Raw genomic sequence first — 22,005 nt, 5'->3', positions numbered from 1 at the left:
TTAGCCTATCATCGTTAAAGCAAATTGTGCAACCCGGACCTCACTTCCAAGGTCATATCATGGCTTAAGATCCAAGTTTTACCGCCAGTCTAATCGATAAGCCAAGATATTCCAGCTATGCAACCCATCCGCACGCAAAACACCCTTCAATCCGTCCGCCACGAAACTCATCAGGTAGTCAGATTCATGCTTGACTTTCCGCATCTGGTGTTCATAAGGTGACTCGCGGAATGAGATTGTCAGCGTCTGCTCAAGGTCGTGATCCCCATCATCCGAATCGTAGTCGGAATCATCTGGATCTCGCTGGCGTTTCGGAGGATGCAGTGCAGCCGAAGCTTCACCGGGCATTCCGCCGGATCCAGAGGTCTCTAGCCAGCGTACCGTTTGCAGATCTGCAAAACGGATGCAAAGATCTAAGATATTTATAATAGCCTTGTGAATTGGAGCCAAATTGTCTGAGAGTAGACATTGCTCTTCTAGCGAAGCCATGTGGGATTGGTGTGCGGTAATCATTGCATCAACATCTTCTGCGCTGTTCAAGGCTGAGCGCAGCGCTTTTCTCGTAGTAGTGATGACCGGGTATGTGAGATGGGAATAAAGAGAATCAAGGAACCAGAGAAGTTGGTGATGAATCCCGTGCACGAGACTTCCATCTTCGTCATGTACTGACTTTTGGCGCGCTCCTCGAATACGTTGTCGGACTAGAGCATATTTTGCGCGTCGAATCTGTGTCAGAAATGTGGATATGCGCCGGTACGAATAGATTTCATTTTGAGTGATAATATTCGCCACTGGCCAGGGAAGCACGTAATCAATGGAAATGTTCTTGAGGATTTGAACAGTCCGCTGGTCCTGGGGGTCGCAGGACGAAGAGCTCTCGGAGCGCACAACCAACCTGAAAGGTTCAATAGAAGGCATGACGCTGAAGGCCGATCTTGTCAATTCGGTCAGTAGAAACTTGTCGTCCCAGGAGCGACCACTATCCATTAGATCAAAGATTTTGGCGTCAATCGTGCCAAGAATACTCAAGTCTTTTCCAAGGTAGACATGTTCCAGTGCCTCAATGGCAGACCATAATCCACATTTTTCACCCAGTTCTGTTTTTGACAGGCTAGAACTGACTGAGTGGTTCATATTAACTAGACTTTCAAAAGCGGCCTCGACCAGCGCGGAGAATGGGGGCGAAAATGGAGAAAAAGCTTCCACTTCCATTTGATCAAATATCCTTTCCGACTCCTCGGTTGACTCCGAAAGTTCGGGGATGGCGTTTAGGTGGCGCAACAACACCATGTTCTTGCCAGTAGCGAAGACCTTCTGGACGCAGGGTTTCAAAAATCGAGGGGTATTTTGGCCACGAAAACCCTCATCCAGTATGTACCAGTCATGCCACAGTGTTCGCAATTCACTATTCTGAGGTTCTCTTCGCACAAAGAACGCACTGTTCAGAGTGTCAATTTGGCCATTCTTCATCCATAGCTGAACTGACAGGGTATATGTTTTGAAGCAAGAAAAGAAAAGAGTTGTCAGCGCATTGAATGCATTCTCATCGCCAAGGGCTTCCAGTGAGCATATCAAATCATATATTGAGTCTAGGCAGCGCATAGGCTGCTCATTCGAGTTTTGGCTCAGCCCGAGAATCAGATTTGACAGCAGCACCAAATCATGGCAATGCTGGCGAACGTCATCAAGTAATTGAAGCATGCTCACAGTTGAATCCGGAGAGAGATAAGCGCATTGTGCTTGAGAAAGAGTCGCATCGAACTTGAGCAAATGCTCCTCGAGACCCCGGCAGAAAGTCTGCATATAAGGGATGGTTTGTGGAACCCGGGTAAAGAGCCGCACCACATCGACTTTAGTCCCGATCTGAGTAAAGAATTGTAGAGTTGATGAAAGGGCTTGGTTAGAAAAATGTGCAACTTTATAGCTGCGATCCACCGCAATTTTGTTATCCAGGCGCCAGAAAATAGATGTCGGCAAGCCTTGCAGCATGAAGATCGTTTCTCTAGCTAATTGCAGTTCTGTTATTAGTCGAGGAGAATTTTCCATTCCCCGGGTGACTGGAGCATGATTTTCTGGTTTCCAAAATTGCGCCCTATCTATAGACTCAATTAGAGCTTCGTCTTTTCCAGACATAAACACATCGTCCGGAATAGTGTATTCCTTTTCCTTGTCGTTAAGTGTTTGGGGCGTTTGAGGAGTTTCTTGGTAAGAAGATGAATGACTGGAGACAGATAGAAGATCATCTTCAGATGAGTCGTCGGCAAAGTTCACCTCTTCCCAGATGTCCTCGTTGCTGAAAGCAGTCCCTTGGCCATTCAATTCAGACCATGTCAACGATTCGGACTCTGGTGCTTCTTCAACCGGCTTTTCAAGTTCGTCAATGTTTGAAAACAGAACAGGGCGATCCGAAAGCTGCAACATCAAGCTCAGTGACTCTGGTAGCCATGATGATGCGCTGCGAATATCCTCTAATTCCTGGAGGCAGCCGCTAAGAGCATCAGCTAGTTCATCCCGATTCAGGACTTGGAATTTCTCTTGTAAGCCATCTAGCTGACGAGCAACTTCAAACTGGTCAGTACGACCATGCGCTCCAGGCTTTAGAGCTGCCTCCACTCGACGCTTGAGGTTCTGGACGCGTGGAGATTGCTGAACATCAATTAGCATGAAACTTGGAAGGCGAGGGAAAAGAAAAAAAAATACTCTCTGCTCGGGCGAGACCTGGGCGACAGCTGTGATCAGATCATCAGTCAGTGAGCCCAGGATCGCAGACATGTTGGATGAAAGTATTGAAGCATTCAATGATTCATGTAATGTGAAAGTGAGAGCCAACTGGATGACGCGCGGGCGCTAATCCCAAAAGGGAAATGTGGATTATGATCTAAAGTTGTACTTTCACTGGACAAACTCCCCTCCCCCCTTACAATCTTCACAAAATGGCAATTGCACGTCCGATTCGAATGCTGGGTGCAGCATGCATCCTGATCACATTATTCCTCATCTTCCAACTAAGACAGGGCTCTAACAGTACCTCTTCTAAGCTTGTCCATGGCATGACCAGGGACCCTCTTCTAGATCGTGAGTGTCTTGCCTCTCCGATCTTGACTCCATACCCCACATACTAACCCCAGGATAGCAACGGGTGAGCCAGCTGGGGAATTATGGCGCGCCGACGAGCACGACTACAGTCCTGAAGCCGAGAAATCCGCTCGCACTAATGCCGCCCTGATTTCGTTGGTTCGCAATGAGGAACTCCACGACCTCCTTAACACTATGAGCGACCTCGAGAGGACCTGGAACCACAAGTTCAACTACCCATATATCTTCTTCAATGACAAGGAGTTCACCGATGAATTCAAGCAGAAGACTCAGGCTGCCACGAAGGCCAAGTGCCAATATGGTACGTGACCCTTTTTTGAGCGGTATAAATGCATGGGCATGACTGACCCTTTCGCTTGTAGAATTGGTTCCGAAGGAGCACTGGGATGTTCCGAGCTGGATCAACATGGACCTTTTCCGCGAGTCCGCCCAACTGCTGGAGGAGGAAAATATCCAGTACGCTTCAAAGGTATCCTACCATCAAATGTGTCGCTGGAACAGCGGCATGTTCTACAAACACCCGGCTCTTGACAAGTATCGCTACTACTGGCGCATTGAGCCCAAGGTTCAATTCTTCTGCGATGTTGACTATGATGTCTTCCGCTACATGGAGGACAACAACAAAACCTACGGCTTCACCATCAACCTCTACGATGCGCCTCAGACTATCCGTACTCTCTGGCCCGAGACCAAGAAGTTCCTAGCGGCAAACCCTTCATACCTGAGCGACAACAACATGTGGGAGTGGATTACAGATGACAAGGTTCGTCCTGAGCACACTTCTGGTGCCAACGGTTACTCTACCTGCCATTTCTGGTCCAACTTTGAAGTGGGTGACATGGATTTCTTCCGTGGTGACAAGTACGAGGCCTATTTCCAGCACCTGGACCGTGCCGGTGGCTTCTACTATGAGCGATGGGGCGATGCGCCAGTCCACTCTCTCGGCGTTGGTCTGTTTGCAGATGCAGCCAATGTGCATTGGTACGTTTCTGATCTCACTGTAACATAGATAGACATCCGACTTACTTTTTTTTTCTGTTTAGGTTCCGCGACATTGGATACAATCACATTCCCTACTACAACTGCCCCAACTCACCCAAGTGTAAAGGCTGCACCCCTGGCAAATCTTACGCTGGTGCAGACTTTCTCCAAGAAGAGGACTGCCGACCTACTTACTTCAAGTATGTTGGAACACACTGAGTGACAGACAGAGAGCTAATTGCCTCGACTTCTGTCATTCCATGACTCTATAACCTTCGCATCACATTTGCATACCCGGTGAGTATATTCCTGACAGGTAGTTGGTTAGGTACCTGGCGTTTTGAGCGTACAAATAACTTGATGAATTCTGTGATTTCCCGGTTCTAATTATGTCATGGTTTTTTTTCCTTGATTTTTTCTTGACAAAATACATTCTGGCTGCTCTGGATCTATCACAGAACCTTAGCAGATCTTCTCTGTACCTATATTGATCGCACATGGGCAATCTTCTGAGGTAATACTTTGTTCAAAATTGATGTTGAGTTTCGAAGAATTGTTTTTTAACTTGGAAGAATGAGAGTAACAGAACCGAGGGTACATAAAGATGTCAATGCCATGATTATCGAACACCACTAATAAACCTCCTTGTTAGAAGAGCAATGTTTGCTCTCCGATAATTTGGCTTCAATCCAGCAGGACATTATCAATGTTACTCCAAGGAGTCAACCAATACATCAAGACGTGTTAGCGAAGACCTAGAAGAGTAGGTTTCAAAAGTTGTACAGCGGTAAACAAGGTGAAATGAATTAAGTACCAATTAGTACTCAAGAGACTATATTCCAACAACGACTGCACTAACGGCACAGGAGATTTCTAATGTATGATACAGCGTCCTCTGTGCCCGATCTGTATCTCAGTCAACGAGAAGGTAATATGCGTGATCGGCCATCCGCGACATGGGAGTTGAATTTGGGTGCTGAGTGGGGGAAATTGGTTTCAATAGAACAACGATCAACGCTAATTTACTCCTCGGCGGGGAAGAGCTCTTCCCGGAGAGCGACACCGAGCTCCAGGCGCAAACCCTCAAGAGCCTCGAGATATTGCTTGTACTGTTCCTTGTTCTCGACCTTAGCCTTGACACCTGTTATAATACGTATGGTTAGTCTATACATCCAATTGATATCGACATTTGATATCTGAAGTTGGTGGTGTGCACATACCCTCGAAAACACGGACGGCGGTGGGGTAGTCGTTGACACGACGGGCGGCCTTAAGGGCGGCAGTCAGGACCTCGACGGAGGGGACAAGATCGTAAGCGAAGCAGTTGTTCAGGTTGCGCTACAATTAATTGTTTAGTTTAAGTTTAGACGTAATGCTGATGGGGCACTGGCGTCGGATTTATCCGAACGGATAGATGATGCGTATGCCAATGGTTAGTCTTACCTGCAGCTCGAAAACATCCTGCACACCCTCAAATTCCTTTTCAAAGCTACAATTAGGACTCAAAGTCAGCAAATCATATTCTTTTTCATTCAGCACAGAGGATCAATGATGCGGAATCCGGCAAGCGCCTGGCAGGCGCTCTGCCCAAGGTTCCGACCTCTCCTTCAACGATTGCAGAGGCTATGGATATCGTACCGGGCAGAGAACTCCTCGAATGTCTCGTCCTCGTGACCGGAGAGGAGCTTGGAGGTAGTACCGAAGGTACGGGCGCGGGCAGCCAGAGTAACTGGGGTCTGCACTCGGGAGACAATCGGAGCTCGGACGAAAGTGGTAGGTCGGACGGCGCGGGTCGCGATACGGAAGATAGAGAGGGAGGACATGTCTGGTCGATAGATTGGAGACCGAGGTCAATTAATGGGAGCAGAGTTGAGGGGAGAGTGGATGGGTCAAGAAGGAGAGGGAAGGGTCGTTGTTGTAAACGGCTGGATTTTGCGGGTGGTGTGGTGTCGTTGCCTTAGGCCGCATTAAAAATAAGCTGAGTCATCATCCGATATGCCCGATCGATAGTAAATTCATTGCTATGATTGGTCAGGATAGGTGTCACATCGTCTCCAGTGAGTATCATTGGTCAGCCTGTACATGGCATGAGCGTTCGTTCTTTACCCAAAATGAACATAGTTCCTAATATATTTTGTTATTAGTGGCTATACCCCCAGACTGCCAACTGATTGTGATCCAATAGGACATGTGGTATTATATCCTAGTATACCAACATCCATCTTGCAGATGTTCAAACCTTCCAATGAGGCCATACTTGAGATCTATAATCTACTATTTCGTGAGATCAAAGGAGCCGCCCAAGCTTGGAATCGGGCTTCAGTTCAACCTTTCAGAGTTCTTGTCCACGGCTTATACATCTACCTAGGTCGTGCATGTGGTCGGTTCAATCCGATATTCTCTGCACTAGGCTCGCGTGTTGCTTGCTGAAGTGGTCTGAGTTGGCGAACCAGTTGTTGCTCTAAGTTACTCGAACCCATCACACCATCACTTTGACGTTCATATTCCTTGCGAGTGATGTTAAACACGTCTACTGGGATGGAGTAGAGGTCTATTGTCGCTCGCTTGGCGATATTCGAATATCTTGTCTGAGAACGGTGAGCTCCAACGAACCACTACTCAACACCGTAGACAAACCACCAAGTGTAGTGGTCTCTACAGTACTGAATATTGTGGTTGTTGTGAAGTCTGCTTTTTCATTGATGAAAGAACTAGCTACTTATAGTATATGGGTGCCCCTCTGCTCTGGACGAATGTCAACATTCGTCCGAGACAGAAGAGACGGTGAAGACGGGACATTACTGTCGCGAATGCACATCGCTCAAGGGTGTCGTTTGCGATGAATGCATATCGTTCAAGGATGCCGTGATATACTAATCCAGTTCCGGAGTCGCTGTCTCGGCAGAAGCTTTTTCGGCCGAAATACTTTCCGTCTGTTGATGGCCTTGTTTCTCGGCTGTCGCAACATCTATACTATCATTGTATACGGTGACTACTCTGAGACCCCAGCATTAAGGTTGTATCGGTGACGACCTCGGGATCTCAGGATGAAATTCTTCAAGGCTGCCCCACTCTATGGCTGCATAATGGGGTGTCTAAATGCCCAGGTAGTGAATTGTTAACCTCTACCTAGATAGCTTGTGTCTTCTGTACTCCCAGGTAACAGCCATGGGTTTGGCCTGGGCAAGTGCTCCGAGGCTCTGAGAGGCCTGCCTATGTGAATAGTGCGATTATCACTGTGGATGAGGTAATAATGGATCGATTCAGCCCATTGCCACTACCTCATAGACAAAATTGACGCTGCTGCCAATTCCAACTTCCAGGATTGAAAATGCTGCACCACCCGGGGACTGGAGGTGCCCTACCTACCTAGGTATAGATCAGAGAATCACAACATTGACAACTGAGGTATCGTTGGAGAGCTGTGATGGATAGAGCCTTGGAACATTACCTACCTAGGTAAGTAGTTTTGCATATGAATTCGTTATCGGGGGCCGAGGTATATATTTATGGGATCTGGACAGGTGTAACCGGTGGACATTGTCTTGCCTGAAGGAAAATCCGGCGTATTTCAATTTGATACACATGGGCGATAACTTCGAAGGTTACATAGAGTAAAATCGAAGGAAATAGACGTATCTACTCTGTAGACAAGTCCTAAAGCCGAAAACAGCTGAATTGTGAACTAGTGAGCATAAAATTGCTTCACAACCTTGATACATAAACAGTGAAAAATACAATCAACATTGGGGGAAAAGAATAGAGGTTTACCCGGAGATCGGATCAATTCATAGAATTGTGTTCATTAGAACCAAATTAAAACTGATAAAAAAGCACAAAAGTAGGAAAGAGCGACCCTCGGTAATCCACAGTGAATTTCCCCCTTTTACACAACATACGCTAGTCCCAATTGGGCCATGGGTAGCGGGCGCGCCGGCCGCAAAAAAGTAACATCGAGCCAGTTCTCCTGTTTCCTTCCCTTCCTCTCAACTTCTCTTCTTTTCAATTCCTTTTCTCTTCTTTGTCTCATCCTGACTGCTGTGTTGTGGTCTGAGATATTCAAGAAGCTTTCGCTTTTCTTATCTCCCAGTACTGTCTCTTACTGCCTCTTTTAATTTCCATTTGCTTCAACACAATCCATCATGGCGTCTGAATTACTGAAGAATGTGCCCCTCCCAACTATCGATCGGCCATTTGGTATTCACCTATGGCCCATCTTCGATCAGGCTGTCGAGAAGGTCATGGGATACCCTGCTAGCGAGTTCAAGTTTGTTGAGGGCTCCACCCCTCTGTCGACCTTCAAGGAGACCGCTGCTATCCTAGTCACCTACTATATTGTCATCTTCGGCGGTCGTGAGGTCATGAAGAACCTTCCCGCATTCAAGCTCAACACCCTTTTCATGATCCACAACTTCCTCTTGACTGCAGTCAGCGGTATTCTCCTGGCACTTTTCGTCGAGCAGCTCGTGCCAACCCTTGTCCGTGGTGGTGTCTTCTACTCTATCTGCGAGCACGAGGGTGGATGGACACAGCCCCTGGTCATTCTGTACTACGTGAGTATCGCATTATCCATAGAAAATTATTTGAATTGACGCGACTAACAATATGCCCCCTTTAGCTCAACTATGTCAACAAATATGTCGAACTCCTGGACACTGTTTTCCTGGTTCTCAAGAAGAAGCCCTTGACTTTCCTCCACACCTACCACCATGGTGCCACTGCCCTTCTGTGCTACACTCAGCTCATTGGTCTGACCGCCGTGCAATGGGTTCCCATCACCATCAACCTCCTGGTCCACGTTGTCATGTACTGGTACTACTTCCAGAGTGCCCGTGGCATTCGCATCTGGTGGAAGCAGTACATTACCATCCTGCAGATCCTCCAGTTTGTCGTTGACCTCGGCTTCATCTACTTCGCCTCTTACACCTACTTCTCCTCCACCTACTTCCCCTGGGCTCCCAACATGGGCAAATGTGCTGGCGAGGAGTTTGCTGCCTTTGCCGGTATGGGTATCATCACTTCTTACCTGTTCCTGTTCATCTCCTTCTACATTGTCACCTATAAGAAGGCTGCCAAGGTTGGACGCCCTCGCCGCAACACTGGAAAGGACACTCTCATCGACATGCGCAACTTTGAGATCCCATCCCCCGCTGGTACCAAGACTAGCGCCACCGCTAGCGACCGCTCAAACGGCCCTGTCACCCGCTCTCGCAAAGCTTAAGTGATCTTACAAGCGAGGGGGTTTAAGCTTGACTGTTTAAATCCCTGGAGTAAGGGTTGGTGTAATAATGGCGCGATTCACTGATGATGACGAGGCTTCGAAAAATAAAATTCTTCGCACATTTTTGCGGCTCCGGTGTTGCGGAGCAAGAGAAGAGTGGAGCAGTAGCTGCTCCATGGTTAATCCATTTTTAAATCTTTTAATGAACGACCCTTCATGATGCCAGGCTCAATAGTTATGGGTTGGTGGTCTACCGCGGCATATGGGTGCTGGGAGGAGGCTGTATCAACGGCGCAGTCTGGAACGAGATAACTTCTTTTCTTTTTCATACGACCTGTCCGGGGGCAGTCTCCTTTCCTGGCTGTATTTTATAACGTCATCTTCTTCTGTCTATTGTTGCTTTTACTAGCCTGCTAGTCGCAGGCCCCTTTTCGACTGCATCCACTTCACTGTTACGGTACTTCGAAATTAGCTGCTCATAATATACAAAATGTAATCCATTATGCGAGTCTAAAGGCCTTCTCTTCAGTCAACAGTGGCTGGTCATAGAGCAAGGAAGCTGATTATACTTCGATTGAGGCTGGTATCATGATCGCCATATGTGCTTCCAAAGTACATATTTCCATAATTCAGATTAATAAACAATCTTGGGAACAAGCAGTGGATAGAAACAAGAAGTAATGGTCCCAGCTCTTCATGTAAACAACAAACACTGTTGATGGGGAAACTCGATGAGCGATATCACATCACTTCCGCTCAAAGTCTCATGCAGGAACCAACCTTGGAAGCTGGTAGATCCGTGCATGTTGACCTGTGCAACATTGGACAAACAACGCCACAAAGTGACAAGTCCAGCCTGCAACGAGGAACGGTGATCTGCGCTATTTCCTACTCCACCCAGAATCTCTCGCCGTATTCCAAACTGTCCTCGACAACAACAAGTCCAAATTGAGAGGTCCACGCGGAGATATGCACCACTTCCACGAGTGAAGAATCAAATAAGACCTAGTTTTGAGATATAGTACCTTATTTGTGGTTTGTCGTTGCTAAACTACCGTGTACTCGATTCACATTACTTCGAGAGAGGATAATCAATACCTTGCGTGTACTCCAGCGTTCGGGTAATTTAGAGAATTAAACAATACATTTGACGATTCTAATGTTTGCGCTAGGGCCATGGCGAGGCTAGGAAAGAAAATTGAAGCGACATAGTCGCGAAATAGACGGCTGCTGCGTCCGAGCTTAGGGCTAGCTCATCTCATGGCATGGTGTTCCGATATGGACTGGATTAGTTTCAAAGCTTCGAAACCACCTGGCGTTTGTAGATCGATATTCGAGCTGTCAGGAGATATGAAGATAAGTAGCAGTCCTTGCTCAATGGAAAATGCAATAAGAGAGTAATCTTTGAGCTTTGGAAATGTATTGGGTGTGCAGTCCACGGGTATCACTATTACCTACTATCTTTACTCGGTGCAGATGATAGATAATATGAGTAAATTAAGCTCCCATTATTGAGCCGATATTAATCAACTAGTTCTTTAAAGAGGTATGAATGGAACAGAAGTCGCCGATCTTAGCCATGCAAGGAGGCTATTTCCAAGGGGTTTTTTTTTTTTTGTATGTAATTTTAGTCGTTACTGCCCAGGTACCAAGTATTCCTCAGAAGTTAAACTGTTCCTGCATTCTGAAGGAGTAGGATTATACATGCGATGCTTGCTAAATGACCGTTGGTATTCAATGCCTTGAAGGATCAATTCTTACATCAGATTTGAGCCTGGTTTCTTCATGTCCTTGAACCCCCTGAAGCCCTCCAGGGCTGGTCCCAAGGTTCCTTCCAAGGCTCAAGGGTATGTAAGTAGGTAGATGTGGGTATTACCATATAATTTTCCGATGAATGATGTGGTAATGAAAGTACTTTGATCGAGCCCTAAATAGGTAGTGTATTCTAGGGTGTTTGGCTTAGCGTGTTTGAAGTAAACAAGCCCAGGGACCGGTATAGAACGGTTAATTTTCAAACGTTCCTCCTTTCTTATTCTTCCTTCCATCTAATAATAAAAATAGTCTTAAATCTTTCTTCCTACCAAACTTATGACATGAATCATGTAATCTATAGCCGCCACTAATTTCTTCGGCTCCCGTAAAGCGCCAATGATACATCGTACCCAGCGACACCCAACGCTAGCTAAATCGCCCTTCAACCAACGACAGCTCAAAGTGACATATCAGATCCTGTGAAAGCGTTACAAGAAACCGTATTGACTTTACAGCCTTGCGCGCCACGATGTACATGTTCACAATGGCTTATACAAGGCCCACCGAGCAAGGGTGGACAACCCCCCTCCTCTTTTCCCTCCAATCATCTCCGCATTTAACCTACTTTTCCTCCCCAGCTGAAGATCCAATATTGTACATTTGCATTAGTTTGGCGTCCAATACCAATGTACACTCCTGCAGGAAAAAGCAAATCATTGAAAACTCATTTGGTCTACACGTGGACAGGGATCCAAGTCCTGGAGGTTGTCCCCTCCTGCATATAACACTAGAAGCGCTCTGCAGTACTAAAAATGTCCCTTCCCCTCTGACAGGGAAATCCAGAACTTGAAGGGTTAGATCCTTCATACTTGACACTTCGTCATCGGTTGATTTTTTCCCCTAGTCTTGCCCTGTTCTTGCCCTGGTTCCTTCCCGCTCTTTAAAACAATTCTGTTGCCCGCAGAATTAGATCTGCATATCCTGAATCTAAGGATTAAGAAGCTAAGGCTTTTTTTAGGTTTGATTGATCTATTGGGGTTTCAGATTTCCAGATTCGCAGGTCGAAATCGCTTTTGCTGTGACTTCCTCTTCTACTACTCTACCCTGAATTGTTTGAACCAGGAACACAATTCGTTGATTAGATACCATTATTCCATGGAGATGTTCGAGCCAAGTGATTCACAGTTCCGCCACTTGAGCCGACAAAGCCTTCAGAAGCGATACGAGTCTGATGAAGAAGATATGTCCGAGTCAGATGCCGGACACGACTTTGTGCCCTCGCTGGTAGGCTCACAACAAGCCGCCGAAGCATTAGACTCAGACCTCAGTGCCGATGAGAACCCTCTCAAATATCCTGATTCAGACCGAGAGAAGAATCTACGTGCTCCATACCCGGCTAAGCGGCCACGACCAGTTTCTATCGACACCGTCAAGAGGAGCAGTGACACCACTTTTGCCGAAGACAATTATGTCTTTGACCCAGAAGGTGAATTGATTCTCGAAATTCCTTCGCCGGACAGCACTCCCGTTCTGGCATCCGGCATTCTCATACGGCCGACCATATATGTCCAACCCGAATCTCCTCCGATCAGAAGTACGTCACGAACTAGATCCTCTTCACCATCATCTATATTCTCTATGGAAAACGCCGAGATCCAGATTGCTAGAAAGATTACCATGATTGAACCACCAAATCGGCCACTATTGGTTTTTATCAAGTCTAGAGCAAAGAGCGCGAAGACTAAGCCCAACACACGCTCCCGGGGTAACACTCGAGATCGCGACTCTCCTATCTTTATGGGGGAACATCTACTCGATATCCCATGTCAAGATCTGAAGCCCACAGCCGCTCGAGATAGAGCACTCGCAGAACATGAACAGGCCACTGTAAAACTGATGGACAAGTCTCTACCGCGTGAGATATCGCAGTCAGCACAGGCACTCAGTGCCACCATCAATCGCGTATCAGAAATCCCGGACACATTTTACCTCCCACCATCACCGCGCATGCGACCACAGCCAGATTTCCAATCTCGTTTACACGCGTCGGGCCTCGAGAAGCCCCAAGCAGATTTTGCCCGCCCTCGAAGACCCACGGAATCATCTAGCCGGCGTCCGGCGTCGATCCGTAGCAGCAGCAACAGTAGCGTGCAATCCTACTCATCTCGCTCCACATCCCCATTCCCAGAAGATCCACACCATGGATACGTCCCAGAAAAGAACGACTCAGCCTCCTTTACCCGATCCTGTAGCCCCATCTCACTCACCTCCACAACTTTATACCCAGCTCAACGTGCCCCCACGCCCAGTCACAGCGTTTCTAACCTCCTTACGCACCGCCCACCCATGATGCGCCGCATGACACGCAAGCACTCTACCTCGTCAAGCGTTCACTCCATGAGCAGTCTCCGCTCAGAAATGGATATGAGCATCGCTCCTGCACCCTTACACCCTCAATCTAAAAGTCCATCAAAACATGACTTGCATATCGTGCGGAAATCAAGTCAGTCCCGTCATGCACGCCACAGTAGCTCTAATCATACGAGCCGGGGGTTTATGGGACTTAAACTGGGAAAGAGAGCTTTCAGAGTCTAATTAATCTTGGGAAGGGCAATTTGATTGATATTCGAGTTTCATGGCGGATTTTTGTTTTAGTTGGGTGTTCTTACTCTTATCTTGCTAGTATTGATAATCATTTTGAAAACACTCCTGCTGATTCTGAATTTTGAAGCACAGTACTCGCTTCTTGATGCTTTTTGGCATTACATCGGTGTTGTCGTCTTCAAAAAAAAAAACCGGCCACGACTGAATAAACTCATATCTCGTATCCGAGAATTCTTTAATCGAGATTAATCCTTCTCATCATGGCCAGATCTTCATTATCCTGAGGCTCGTTAATGTGCTGCATAGGGCTTCTGCTTGTTCCAGGAATTCGACAAACTCAGCCATGGTGGAACTTGACGCACTGCCAATGCGATATTGAGCTCGACACGCAGTTCGGTCTCAATTCAGTAATCAAATTGTTAAGCCTGCTCGGTGGCTGTGACCTTGAACTCTTTTTGTCGCTTTCCTCGATCGTTTACTCACTCAGACTTTAATTCCTGTATTCAATGAAATATCATAGTAGTTTATCTGATACTTTGGAGTCTGTTCCAACTAGGTGTTCGTTTCTATGCTCAGTGTACGCAAGACGAAGGAAGGTCTGATCTAATCACTACAAAGAGTTATCTAGCCACAATTTTAGAGCTAGGCCTAATTAGGCCAGAGCTAGTCCTGAATAAAGCTAGCGGATATCATTTCTACTTCACCTTCTAATCTCATTCTCCACCATGGGACACCTAAAACTATCGATAATTATGAAGAATATTGATCTATTTTGAGAATTGTTGGCCATTAGAGCGAATTCCCCTAAAGACTAGATCGACGACATTACCAAGCTATTTACTTAAAAATGATAATGCCGGTCTTTCGGAAGTTCCACATACGGTTGGACGCTGTTCTTGTTACTACTTGTACGAGGCTTTCTCTGCATGAATAACCCCTCTACAAGCTTTGTCGAAGGCACCTTGGGACCTTTGGTAAGAATGCACATCCTATTGGATAATCCATATGCCCAGGAATCGAATTAGGTTCATGCAGGTCTTGTTGGGACACTGAATCGGAGAATATTGTCGGATTCTTCCGGGTTGCACGACAGTCGGGGCATTTCCTATACTGTGTAGCCTCGGAAAACATTGCTGATCGAGGCTATCAGGTTGTATGAGACTCCGAGTATATATAGATACTTGTGTTCCCGGCTTTTCTTTGCCCAGGCTCTGTTTTCTATTTATAACCTCTAGGTAGCATCTGATCCCAAGGGAAGTACCTGTGGACTAGAATATTATTATCTAATGATCTAGTACCGAAATAATTCTCAAGATAGGCCATCTATCTAGATCCTCTCTCCGAGAAGGAAGTTTCAAGTAGTGAAGGTGCAAGGAAGAGGTGTGATAAATGGAAGAATAAGATTTGGAAGCTACGGTAGCCTACAGATACAGCACGTAGTATTACTAAGTAGCCATCCATTACTTCCGATATTTACTGCCTACTTTTGTGACTCCAAGGCAGCTTTGATGGCTATAGAAAACTCGAGTTAGCAGACTGGATCAAGTGGATATAAGGAGGGTCTTACCATCACAGGATGTCTTAGCATCGCCAAACAGCATTCTAGTACCTGGCATGAAGAACATGGGGTTGGGGACATCAGCTTAATCAAAATGTTAGCTAGATCTGACTTGATAAGTTTCAATGAGACTTACCGTATCCACTCGACATGCCACGCTTCATGACAATGACTTCTTTACTCTTCCAGGCATGCAGGACAGGCATTCCGGAGATTGCAGAGTCAGGCTCCATAGCAATAGGGTTGACTGTATCGTTTGCACCAATGACGAGAGTGACATCTGTGTCAGAAAAGTCGTCGTTGATCTCATCCATTTCAAGAACAACTAGAAGTAGTACATGGTTAGTGTTTGGCTGTAAAGACAGTAGAATAACAACTTACTATCGTATGGTACGGATGCCTCAGCAAGAAGCACATTGCATTGACCAGGCATGCGACCAGCGACGGGATGAATGGCAAAGCGGACCTTCACGCCCCGAGACCGCAAAATACTTACGATCTCGGCGAGGGCGTACTGCGCTTTTGCAACAGCCATGCCGTAACCGACAATAATAATCACACTTTCGGCTCCCTGAAGTGCCTCCACGGTATCGTCAATACTTGTTTGCTTCACTTCTCCCTCAATCTTCTTCTGGGACTGTGCTGGGGCAGAATTCCCGCCAAACAGGACATTTGTGATAGATCTATTCATGGCGACACACATAATGTACGACAGGATAGAGCCGCTGACTCCAATGAGGGATCCAACACTCGTCAACAGTGGGTTATTGAGCATCAGACCCTCGGCAACTAGTGCGAATCCAGAGTAGGCATTCAGAACGGTGATGACAACAGGCATGTCCGCACCTCCGATGGCTGCTGTTGTAGTGTATCCCTTTAAGAAACTAAGAATAGTACTGGTACCGAGACAAGCTGCTGCAATGCCGGGATTTGCGGGTGCCATGGTTACGAAAACTCCCATCGTTGCGATATTGCTGCCCAGCAATGTTGAGTTGACGACATGACGACCAGGGAGAATTGTTGGCTTAGAGGACATACGACCGGCTAGTTTTAGGAACGCCACGATCGAACCGGTGAAGGTTATTCCACCGATTATGACACCCAGGTATGCTGTAACCATGTTCAGAGTCGAGATATCTTCAATTTCAGCCAGTACGCTGCCGATGCTTGTCATCACAGCAGCCAGACCAACGACTGAATGCAGCGCAGCAACTGTCTGGGGAAGACTGGTTGGGGTGATCCGTCCACCTATCAACGTTCCTACCACAGCACCTACTCCAGCAACGGTAAGAAATTGCGTCAAAGTCTCTTTCGAGAAACCCACTGCGGCCAGTGAGGCAAGAATACCAGTCAGCACTCCCAGAATGCCGAGGATATTTCCGCGACGGGCAGTCTGCTGCGAGGCAAGGGCAGAGATAGAGCCCATGCAGCAGATTGTGCTGATGAGGTATCCAGCCTGAACCAGACCAGACATTCCCGTGCTGGCAGCCGCAAGGAATCCACCACCAAATACGAGTGCAGGCACAGCATATAACCATGGATACTCTGGAGGATCAGTCGGTCGCTTGAACATATCTAGCATACGTTTTGACACTACGAAGCCTCCAGAGACATTGATAAAGGCCAGAAGCACTGATGCTGCACCAAGATATTCGGGGAAAGTGTGAGGAACGAAGCCGCCACCCATGATGAACAGACCGCCGATGCCGACCATACCAGAGATTGCATTGGTAACACTCATAAGTGGTGAGTGTAGCGCAGGAGCAACACCCCATACGGCACGATATCCAACCAGTCCTGCGAGACCAAAGGTCATCATGTTGCCCATGAAGATTGGACCTGTCGCCTTTCCAAGAGCCAATGCGGTGCCCATTGCTCCAGTGAGGAGCGAAACTTCTCGGGTTACCTTTTTCAATGGAGTAAGGGCCACAACTTCCTTTGGCCTCGCAGCTAGTACCTCAGCCTCTGGCTTGGGGGCTGGCGGTGCAGCAGGCGGTGCCGGTGGAATAACTTCACCGTTAAAGACGACGATGGAACCTCGAACAACCTCGTCTTTGAAGTCGATACCAAATGACTTCTCCTCGGGGGCCATTGATAGAAGGTACTTGATGATATTGTTGGAATACAAGGTCGAGGACTGAGTAGGTAGACGGGACGGAAGATCGGTGTAGCCGATGATAGCGACATCTTTGTAGCGAGACAGCTTTCCAGGGACAGTTGCTTCACAGTTTCCTCCAGCCTCAGCGGCAAGATCAACAATGACTGAACCAGGCTTCATAGCAGCAACCATCTCCTTGGTAATCAGCTTGGGTGCAGGCTTTCCGGGAATTAAAGCAGTCGTGATGATAATATCAACCTCGCGAGCTTGTTCCATGAACAGTTTCATTTCGGCTTCGATAAATTCCTTGGACATTTCCTTCGCATAACCACCGTGACCCGCACCATCCTCCTGCAGATCTACCTCGATGAATTCAGCACCTAAGGATTGAACCTGCTCGCGCACAGCGGGGCGAGTATCAAAACCACGAACGATAGCACCCATGCGACGAGCTGAGGCAATAGCACTGAGACCAGCTACACCAGCACCTATGACAAGAACTTTACTAGGGGGATTTTTCCAGCAGCAGTGACTTGACCAGTCAGGAATCGACCGAAGTGATTTGAAGCCTCTAGAACCGCTTTGTATCCTGCGATGTTGGCCATGGAGCTAAGGGCATCAAAAGTCTGGGCACGCGAGATACGCGGGATGCGATCCATAGCGAAAGAGGTCACGCCACGAGCAGCAAGTGCGTCAACGATAGACTTGTTCTGGGCTGGGTACAAGAAGGAAATGATCGTGGAACCTTTGCGGAGAGCGTTTACTTCACTGACTGAACCATCGGCCGTGGGAGGTCGAACCTTCAGGACAATATCACTATCCGACCAGACAGCATCCCGATCAACAATGGTCGCGCCGGCTTTCTTGAAAGCGTCGTCCAGAAACAGTGCACCATCACCAGCACCGCGTTCAATCAACACTCGCGAGAAGCCTTTCTTCAGTAGAAGAGTCACGTTCTGGGGAGTGATTGCCACGCGGCGCTCATCTTGGTATGTTTCTCGGGGCACACCCACGGTCAAGTCGGAGTATGAAATAGTCGGTACGGAACTCTCAGCCGCGGTTGTTGATGCAAAGCGCTGGGAGACACAGGACCATTTAGGCAGATTCTTTCGGGACGAAAAGGCTGTTTGACGAGCTTGAGAAACTGAAGGGTTCTATTTTTAGCAAATAACGTATATGTAGCCCGAATTGAAAGCTTACCAGCTTGCGTGCCTGACAGCAACAAATTCCCTGCGCATGCACTGGGAACCGTGAGACACGGGCGCAGCGCTGATCGCAGGGATCTCGGAACACTCATGGTTTACGATCTCGCGATAAAGGCGGGTTGCATGTTAGGAGATGAGTCTTCAATCTTGTTTTCAAGAATGCAGTAAGGGGGATAAAATAGCTAGGGGAAGATGAAAACGGAGGGAACACAAAAGAAAGATTCTCGGGGTGTTCAAGTCCAACTAAAGCGACGAAACGTTGTTATTAATCTCCTATTTTTTTTAATCTATAGTACCACGTAGTAAGTATCTCTCAGGCCACGCCATCAGGCCACCATGACTTTTCGTACAAAAACAAGATTACATACTTTGCAATCTTTTTACCTCCACATCTTTATTTCCCCGCGTGGAAGTGGAGAACCCGCTCTTCTCCACAATCTCTTTACTGGTTGATACTCCTTATACTACGGAGCATACACTTACTTCGACAGCTTAACCTACCCTCGTGAAGTTCATCTGTAAAACCAGAGAGAAAGAAATCATCACGACTTCTGCAGCGTACCTGTGAGAATGTATACATCTCCACATAATCAGACCACCGACCTCAGAGTGGGTCACCGGTCAACCGCAACAGGTGAAGGAGTTGAAATTTATTCGAAGACGGTTAGATTATTCTTTGAACCTTTAGATATATGATGTAGATCAGATACATATATAGGGCATAGGTTTACCTCGGTATGCAGATGCCAACTGGGCCAAGTATACTAGCCGAACCTTCCAAATCGAGAATATGCAGTCGACATTTGAATGCGGGGAAACAGCCCTAAAACTCTTCTTCACCTCTTCACTTTTTGCTCTTCTCTATCTCTGTCCATATAATCAGCTTTTCTCATTCCTTATTTCCAGCAGCCAGTACCTACTCTTCTCAACATGTCTCAAGGCTCAAGACTGCAGGGCAAAGTTGCCCTCATCACCGGTAGGAAAGCACTCAACTGCTCCTTATGAAGCATTTCTCATATTACATAGGTGGAGGCTCTGGTTTCGGAGCTGCTATTGCGAACAGATACGCCCAAGAAAGCGCCAAAGTTATCATTACCGACATCAACGTCGAAGGAGGAGAGAAAATAGCTGCATCGAGTCCCAATATCATTTTCCAGAAAATGGATGTTACACAGAGAGAAGACTGGCATACTGTTGCTAATTTGGCATTTTCTGAATATGGACGGCTGGATGTTGTGGTGAACAATGCTGGTACTTCCTACAGGAACAAGGTATACTCTTCTCTGCCTAGTGGCTCCACACAAGTCACTCACATTTGTATAGCCTACCGAGGAGGTGACGGATGATGAATGGGAGAGAGTATTCAGAGTCAACGTCAAGAGCATATACCTTTCTGGAGCAGTCATTCTCCCGCGCATAGCTGAGCAAGGATCAGGCGGCTCAATGATCAACATTTCGTCAACAGGTGCTAGTCGTCCTCGTCCAGGCCTGGTATGGTACAATGCATCCAAGGCTGCAGTCACAAATGCAAGTATCCACAATATACAACAGATGAGTTTAATTACTAACTCCTGTCTTAATTGCCCAGGCTACTAGGGGTCTTGCAGTAGAGTATGGTCCCCATAATATTCGTGTCAACAGCGTAGCGCCATTACTTTCGGGTACTGGTCTATTTTCCACGTTCACTGGTATGGAAGACACACCAGAGAACCGAGAGAAGTTTACTGGGAATGTTCCCCTGGGTCGTTTGACTGAGGCGGATGATGTTGCCAATATGTGTATTTACCTTGCTAGTGATGAGGGAAGCTTCATTAATGGCACAGAGATGGTGGTGGATGGAGGAAAGTGTGTTTGAGACCATCGGGCTTACTAAAGTCCCGTGCCTTCAAAAATGGATATTATATTCTCTCAGTTATGAAAAGAAATAAAACTTAAGATAATGAAATGTACCCGTTTCGACGAGAAGATTGCTAAATTTAATAACCTGAATCATTTGCCTGGAACCTCGGCTCAGCTCCGCTGCATAGATAGGGATGGAGAAATCCCGCTTCCTTACACTAAATCTTCATGGGTCAGAACGGATAATCAGAAGAAGAGAGAGAGCTCAACTATTATTCACTTCATATCATAATACCTTACAGAATTTAGATAAAATAAGTTATTTCGGATTGATGAAGATCACGGACTAACTATTAACCGATATTCAATTTCAACCAAACTAGCGCCTTGGCGAAAATCTAAATGAATAGCTTATTACCATTTAATAGCTAAACTATAATAGGCTTAGTTCTATTATCTAATTACATTCTGTTTACATCTGTCATCTAAAGGCTGGCGTATGGCATGAAAATAATCCCAACAAGGCCTTGTATCAGACCTACATAAAGGAATCTTACAGGGTTTACAGCCCTAACGGTTCGAAATCACCTTAGAGGAGCCCCTGAGCCTGTTGCGCGCAAAATTTACAGGATATCTGCCTCTGTATCCTCTCCATTTCCCTCTTTCTCCCCTCTTCAAAAAGCTCATTATAGAGCTGTACCAGAAATTCAAGCCGGGTTATTGGCTGTAAGCCCTCTTTTGGCGATTTATGGATTTTTGTAATACAATAAGCATTTATACAGAATATATCAAGAAACCAATAGAAGATCACCCACCAAGAGCGAAGAGTTGATTTGCCTGATCAAATTCTCCCATCTCATGATTATAATCATTGGTTAAACCAAGGATAAGAAGAGCTTTTGTGGGCGAATCCTTGAAAGACTCTCGGGCAATCTTCGCTCTTGTAGATGTCTTTGCTAGTCGTTTTTGTGTTATCCAGTCTGAAGCATTATGGATAGTATGTATTGGCAACAAAGCTGTAACAATAATATTATCCTACCACACAAAAATAAGACCGAATCGACAGAAGCTCTAGATAAAGCGTTCTAGTTCTGGGCTTTTTGACTCCATTGGTATATGAAGAGCCTTTGGAAAGACGCCCTCTAGATGTCTTTGGTCGTGTCGTCCCACAGGCACCATTTGTATTCCTCTATCTCGAAGATACTGGAATAATTGGATAGTTGTAAAAGAATTATCTATATGGACCATATCTATCAGGACGTTCCTAGGTTTGGAAGAGCTTTTTCAGTCAATTGAATAAACTATAATACATGAGAGAGAAGCATAGAGAAAAATCTTTTCATAGCGCCTATCATATTCTTACCTCCACTAAAGTCTTTGTCGGTTTGCCCAAATCCAGTATAGTATATATCCCTGGTCAGCTATAGTAAATAGCTTATAATCCTAGGGAGTCAGTCCGCTCCAAGGTTTATCAGGCATTTTGAATAAATGTTGAGATCACCGTAATCTGCGAATCATAGACTCGTCGACGGCGACTGCAATATTTCAAATATGTCTCTCGAATCCCAGAAGCTAGCGGCTCTAGCTTATACCACCAGGACTGATTTGGCTTTAGATGTATCCATAAAGCCTCTTAGGTAACAGCCTCAGG

At 46.5% G+C, this 22,005-nt stretch overlaps 7 protein-coding genes across 7 annotated transcripts; 4 read left to right on the top strand and 3 right to left on the bottom strand.

The window, feature by feature from the left end:
• Positions 1–78: 78 nt before the first annotated feature.
• N7495_001292 (uncharacterized protein) lies at positions 79–2,772 on the bottom strand (the record flags this gene model as incomplete). Its single annotated transcript, XM_057203962.1, has 2 exons — positions 79–2,646; positions 2,701–2,772. 2 exons carry the CDS (start codon positions 2,770–2,772, stop codon positions 79–81), a joined length of 2,640 nt encoding a protein of 879 aa, XP_057068035.1.
• A 161-nt stretch (positions 2,773–2,933) lies between these two features.
• N7495_001291 (glycosyltransferase family 15 protein) lies at positions 2,934–4,296 on the top strand (the record flags this gene model as incomplete). Its single annotated transcript, XM_057203961.1, has 4 exons — positions 2,934–3,075; positions 3,134–3,397; positions 3,459–4,077; positions 4,140–4,296. The coding sequence occupies 4 exons, from the start codon at positions 2,934–2,936 to the stop codon at positions 4,294–4,296; spliced, it is 1,182 nt and encodes a 393-aa protein (XP_057068034.1).
• Positions 4,297–5,099: 803 nt separating this feature from the next.
• N7495_001290 (cytochrome c oxidase subunit VI) lies at positions 5,100–5,900 on the bottom strand (the record flags this gene model as incomplete). Its single annotated transcript, XM_057203960.1, has 4 exons — positions 5,100–5,218; positions 5,298–5,415; positions 5,521–5,566; positions 5,716–5,900. 4 exons carry the CDS (start codon positions 5,898–5,900, stop codon positions 5,100–5,102), a joined length of 468 nt encoding a protein of 155 aa, XP_057068033.1.
• A 2,319-nt stretch (positions 5,901–8,219) lies between these two features.
• Positions 8,220–9,298, top strand: N7495_001289 (elongation of very long chain fatty acids protein; the record flags this gene model as incomplete). Its single annotated transcript, XM_057203959.1, has 2 exons — positions 8,220–8,630; positions 8,696–9,298. 2 exons carry the CDS (start codon positions 8,220–8,222, stop codon positions 9,296–9,298), a joined length of 1,014 nt encoding a protein of 337 aa, XP_057068032.1.
• Positions 9,299–12,205: 2,907 nt separating this feature from the next.
• On the top strand, positions 12,206–13,645 carry N7495_001288 (uncharacterized protein; the record flags this gene model as incomplete). Its single annotated transcript, XM_057203958.1, has 1 exon — positions 12,206–13,645. The coding sequence occupies one exon, from the start codon at positions 12,206–12,208 to the stop codon at positions 13,643–13,645; it is 1,440 nt and encodes a 479-aa protein (XP_057068031.1).
• Positions 13,646–15,134: 1,489 nt separating this feature from the next.
• Positions 15,135–18,607, bottom strand: N7495_001287 (putative nicotinamide nucleotide transhydrogenase; the record flags this gene model as incomplete). Its single annotated transcript, XM_057203957.1, has 6 exons — positions 15,135–15,166; positions 15,222–15,296; positions 15,349–15,537; positions 15,594–17,798; positions 17,849–18,454; positions 18,511–18,607. 6 exons carry the CDS (start codon positions 18,605–18,607, stop codon positions 15,135–15,137), a joined length of 3,204 nt encoding a protein of 1,067 aa, XP_057068030.1.
• An 838-nt stretch (positions 18,608–19,445) lies between these two features.
• On the top strand, positions 19,446–20,370 carry N7495_001286 (uncharacterized protein; the record flags this gene model as incomplete). Its single annotated transcript, XM_057203956.1, has 4 exons — positions 19,446–19,491; positions 19,542–19,786; positions 19,839–20,042; positions 20,104–20,370. 4 exons carry the CDS (start codon positions 19,446–19,448, stop codon positions 20,368–20,370), a joined length of 762 nt encoding a protein of 253 aa, XP_057068029.1.
• Positions 20,371–22,005: the final 1,635 nt, after the last annotated feature.

This window comes from Penicillium taxi, assembly GCF_028828555.1.
Source record: "Penicillium taxi strain IBT 34144 chromosome Unknown utg000001l_segment0_segment0, whole genome shotgun sequence".
Lineage (NCBI taxonomy): Eukaryota > Fungi > Ascomycota > Eurotiomycetes > Eurotiales > Aspergillaceae > Penicillium > Penicillium taxi.
The sequence above is the reverse complement of the archived record's forward strand: the minus strand, read 5'-3'. Positions and strand labels throughout refer to the sequence as shown.